We start from the raw sequence: 5,117 nt of genomic DNA, 5'->3' as shown, positions 1-5,117 counted from the left end.
TATGTGTATCATTTGATGTAGTAATTAGTTTAATATATGAAAAAACTTAATTATTTAAAATAATTCACTTAGCATAATTCTTTAACGAAGTATTATAAAAATAATATATATATATATATATATATATATATAGTCTTTCAATATCAATAGATTGATTGTTTCGCTCCTTAATCTTTTAAAATCTTAGATCTAAAAGAGAATACTTAAATTCTTCCAATTACTAAAAAGTGTATCATGATTGAATTTAAATGGCTCGATAAAAAAAAAAAAGAGATTCTAGTTGTAAAATGTCTAAAGAAATCTTCGGTATATATATCTAGAATTTAAATAGGAATTATTAAATTGAATTAATGAAGTTATAATAGGGTTAAAGTGAAATGAAATTAATTATTAACTAATTCTATTCGAATTAAAAATATACTAAATTAAATTAATTATTTATCGGAATTATGATAGGAGTAGGTTCCTGATTACTGCTTTCATTCAAATAAACTCATCAAGCTTATTTGGAAGGCCATGCATAAGCAATAAACAATATACTTAGCAATCAATTGATCCTGTACCAGTATATAGATTCTTCTGTACGAGAGAAAAAGTAAACAAAGAACAAACGATCTCCAGATTGAGTTTCACCTAAATTTCGAATCAATAATGGCAACTGTATTCTGTACAAACAAATCATAGGTCGCTATGTAACCCCATGCAGAAGGGGTTAAAAAGAATGAGGCATTACGTACAGACTACTCAAGAACACACTATTAACTGCCAGATGAATCCAGTGAGAATGTTCCAATGTTAAGAAATGCCAAAGAAGGGGCAATGAATATGGAAAGCCCTCTAGTTCATCAAGAAACATTTGTCACCTGGAAAGGAAAAGAGAACGTTCTATATATGAAGCACTTCAGGACTTCTGATATCAATTGGAACCATTCAAATCTATAACTTACACATGAATACATACTCCTCAAATTGCAGAATTAACTTTTCTATGGTTTAATTTCCTATCATATGCTACTCATCAAGAAACTTCTTGCTTGGTTTGGTATTCATATATCTACCAGTATGTTTCCTGGAGCATTTTTAATCATTTGAATCCCTCTTTTCCATGGCCTTATATAGATCTTATGTCTATGCTCATGAACTTAACCATTTGCAAGGACCTTTTTTTTGTTGTTCATAACGGCTCATGCCTCATGGGTGACGGGTGACCTAGTTCAAGTGTAAATAAGGTACAGAAGTCAAATCATTGAAAAGCAGATTATACCTCAAGATAAGATCACAAGTCCAAGATATATGGATCCACAAAGAAAAGTAAATGATATCATTCCCCTGCAAGTGAAAAGTGACAATCTTTAAGTATGTTAAAAGGAAACATAGATGCAGAACCCTGATCAGCTCAATAGATTATACAAATGGTCTCCAACAGAAAACTTACATGCTCTACGTAAAACTTAAAAACTCACCAAATCACTCCCCAACCAACGCCAGTACAAGGACAAGGGCAAAGTTCTGCGAACTTCTCAGCATCACTAGAGTGAACTCTTCGAGATATTAGGTCATCATAAATATCTGCAATTTGGTATCTGTAAGTTTAAAAATAGCTCATTTCACCCTATAATATAAGGCAGACTAAGAATGAAAAATATGTACCATAAACTGAAAACAAGCTGTTCATAACTCCTGCAATAGAAAGACTAAATATAAGTACACATCTTTTAAATTCATCTCAACTGCAAAAGGATTGTGTAAAAGCAAGTTACGGGTAAATGGAAGGAATATGGTGTAAGTTTTTCGTACCAATGAACAGAATGACATAACGAAGAATCCGTACTGTTGTTGTTTCTTGCAATATCCAAACAACAGCAAGGAAAATAATGAATCCTGAGAATTCAATTTGAAGATAGGCATAATGTGAGTACTGAAATCTATGAGGACATCATAAGAAAAGTGCAAATCATGGTAGCACTCACCAATACAAAGACCTCGAAGTGTCCACTGTTGGAAAGAAAAAATAAAAGCATTGCGAGTTAAGATGATGGAATTTCAGAAATCATTTTCGAATAACATTGATAAGCCAACAAAGAGCGTTTAGTAGGGGTATAAAATGAAGTATTGTGCCACTCTTACATTTTGAGCAATAAAGAGCACGACCAATAATGCAACACCTAAACAACCAGCAGCTATCCTTGCAGTAGTCAGATTCGTGGATGCAAGTATCAAAGCCATCCCCCAAAATGATGAACCAAGATCTGGATGGAAAAAGAAATTGTAAACTTCAAATACCATCATGAAATAGAATAAATTTGCCCAAAGAGGGATATCATATAAATTTGAAATCAGAATGGAGGGTTAATTGAGTATATTAGGGAAAAATTACTATGGTATCTATACTACAATTCTAAAGAATACGAACTCAGAATTGTTAAAAGACCAAAAAGATGCTTCATAGTGGATTGAACATAATTAAGAAGATTTATATATAAGACTAGCATCCGTTGTACTTTTCCAAATCACATATTGGTTATACAGTGCAAGTTGGTCCTTAGGTTTAAACACAAAGAGTTAGTCTTCCAATAGGAGGGGGAGAAGAACTGGACAATAGGTGTACACAAACATTAGTCTCTCCAAGCTAACATTGGATAGTTCCTTCAAACAAATTGCCGATTCAGCATGTCCTCGTCTTTTCTCTTCAACCCACATCCAAGTCATGCAGCATACATGTTTGAACGAAAAAACAGTTATTAAAAAATCTAGGTTTCATGGGTAAAAGAGAATTACATCCAGCAGGCAAGATCACCCAATAGATACCACCACGTGTTTGTGTCACCCCACCTTCATTTGCATGAACCTGAATTCCTTCTACCTGCATATAAGTATATAACATTGAATGAGAGTAAGTGTAGTTCAGCATTTCCCAGCCAGACTAAACATGAACTAGCATAAATGTGAGGCAGCATCATTTCTAATATAATTTAGAATTTCGAAGTTTGAATCAGAGGCTAACTCCATCCTTCTATTTGTAGAGAAAATATGTCTCAAAACGCCACAAAAAACATACTTATACACATTGGAGCTCTATCTAAGAATGAAAATAGGCAGCGCGACTCACAATAACTAATTTTGCAACTAGCTACAATTGTGAAGAACTCTGCTTCATACCTCTGAAAGGTAAACTAAAGTTCAATGGACATGATGATTAATATTTCGAAGTTCATTTGTTTCATTTGATGAGAATTCTAACTACATCATCATTTTCAGGAAAAACAGACTGCAATAAAGGCAAGTACATCATTTACATTTCAAATTACTTTACTCAGTAATAACACAAGACGAAGTACTGCATAGTTTATGCAACAATAGTATGCATGAGTAATTAAATAGTCATTTGCTATTATGCAAAAAGACATAGTAAACAGTGATGTTATAGCAAAAGAAAGTCAATGTGCAGTTCATTTATTAACACCTGAAGAAGAAAAATAGAAATCATCTATATGATTCTGCAGTAAAAGACATAACTTGGCACATCTCCATTCCATAGCTTATGGTTTGAACAAATAAGTCAAGTTCGCATTAGATTCTATGTGCCGTAAAACCAATAAAAAAAACTGTTAAGTATTCCATAATGTTCAAGGACTCATTTTTCAAGATCTCCCCTGTTATTGATTAAAGGGAGAAGTGACAAACTAGGTGTTTTGCATGCTTCTATACCTCAGTTACCGCCAAATATGAATGTGTGAAGTAAGACTGCACTTGAGGAAACTAGAAGTACCCAACATGAGAGCTAGTCAAATCGTATGTCATTAGAGTTACATTTAAGAATTAAAAACCTAAGTGAAACAATATTTCCAAACACAAAAAGTAATTAGCTTTCATCCATATTGTCTAATCACATCTTCCATAAAAGCTTACCACAATGTTTGGCAATCAAGTTAATACAAAAGCATAAACATTCTGTGTCCTAAAATAATATGCAAGAAGGAAAGCAAGAGCTTCTTACATCACCACATGTAAGTTTGCAAGCAATTGCATGACTTGCTTCATGCAAAAATACGGTAATGAGCTTAAAAGGCGTCATTAGTATTGTCCTCCATAGCTATACAGCAATTAAAAAAAAACCAATAACCAAATGTTAGGAGACAAATCAAGCAAACAAAATAACAATGCAAATAAACTCAAGTAAGCACAAAACATCACTTAATATGAAGCTAAATCCACAGCAATTTAGCGAGAATTCTCCAACTTATTTGATCATTTTAACTTTACCTATCAAAACTTAAAAGTCAAGTCCTCTGTGGTCAATTGCAGACGTATTCCATGTCAATTATAAAGCTTCAAAATAACTAATTAATCTAGTAACTAGAAACTAGTAAGATTACTTATACGGTAAATCTGCCAACAAAGTGAGCACTGTAAACAAAATAGAATATCGTACAGAAACAAGTTTTGTTCTTTATTGACTTGAAACCTACTAATTTTCAAATTCACAAGAACCCAAATAAAAATATAAATAAAGGATCTTACCGCAAGGATAACAAGGGAGAAGACACCGATGGTGACTAAGAAGACGACCTGGTCGTGCTGGCAACAGTTCTTGAGTTCCCAATTCGGCATAACTCTCTCTCTCTCTCTCTCTCTCTCTCTCTCTCTCTGTTTGGGAAGTGAAAAAATGAAGGGAAAATCTGGAAAGAGAGAACCTGGAGATGAAAAGAAGGAAGAAAGTGAATTAACCTTTTTTTGGGTGGCGTTGTAATGTATTTGAAATTATTGAACTGTTTTTGATTTGGTGAACGTTGTTGTAGTAGTTATTGTCAAAGAAAGGAAGAGCCAATAACGTGTAAGGAAATTTCTTTCGAATGAAATTCAAAACTCAAAAAAGTTTGTCTTTTTCAATACCTTGTCTTCATTTTTTGTTTACTCTAAGCTAAGTATAGTAGTGTTTAAAAAAAAAAAAAAGAAAAAAAAGAAAAAACATGTTGATTTGTTGCTGTGTTCGGAATTTGGATCTCACACCAATTCACTGTAGACCAGCTCATCAGGCTGCCTTGGGCCGGGTCAATTACAGCTTTGCATAAATTTGGGTAAAATTATTGTTTCCCTCCCTGAGACTTATTAAATAG

General features: G+C 33.1%; 1 protein-coding gene across 2 annotated transcripts; it reads right to left on the bottom strand.

The window, feature by feature from the left end:
- Positions 1-596: 596 nt before the first annotated feature.
- On the bottom strand, positions 597-4,916 carry LOC8269351. 2 transcript variants are annotated; one of them, XM_015726683.3, is made up of 10 exons: positions 4,522-4,908; positions 3,998-4,093; positions 2,779-2,863; positions 2,128-2,249; positions 1,971-1,995; positions 1,798-1,881; positions 1,651-1,680; positions 1,464-1,569; positions 1,265-1,329; positions 597-863 (listed from the first exon to the last, which is right to left on the bottom strand). In XM_015726683.3, the coding sequence occupies exons 1-9, from the start codon at positions 4,609-4,611 to the stop codon at positions 1,266-1,268; spliced, it is 702 nt and encodes a 233-aa protein (XP_015582169.2). In that variant the 5' UTR covers positions 4,612-4,908; the 3' UTR covers positions 597-863; position 1,265. The 2 variants fall into 2 exon arrangements, with proteins under 2 accessions (XP_015582169.2, XP_048229489.1); XM_048373532.1 differs by lacking the exon at positions 3,998-4,093 and having other exon boundaries at positions 4,522-4,916.
- Between the last annotated feature and the right edge of the window lie 201 nt (positions 4,917-5,117).

Source organism: Ricinus communis, chromosome 5 (assembly GCF_019578655.1).
Source record: "Ricinus communis isolate WT05 ecotype wild-type chromosome 5, ASM1957865v1, whole genome shotgun sequence".
Taxonomy (NCBI): domain Eukaryota; kingdom Viridiplantae; phylum Streptophyta; class Magnoliopsida; order Malpighiales; family Euphorbiaceae; genus Ricinus; species Ricinus communis.
Note: the sequence above shows the minus strand (reverse complement) of the source record. Positions and strands in the feature narration are given on the sequence as shown.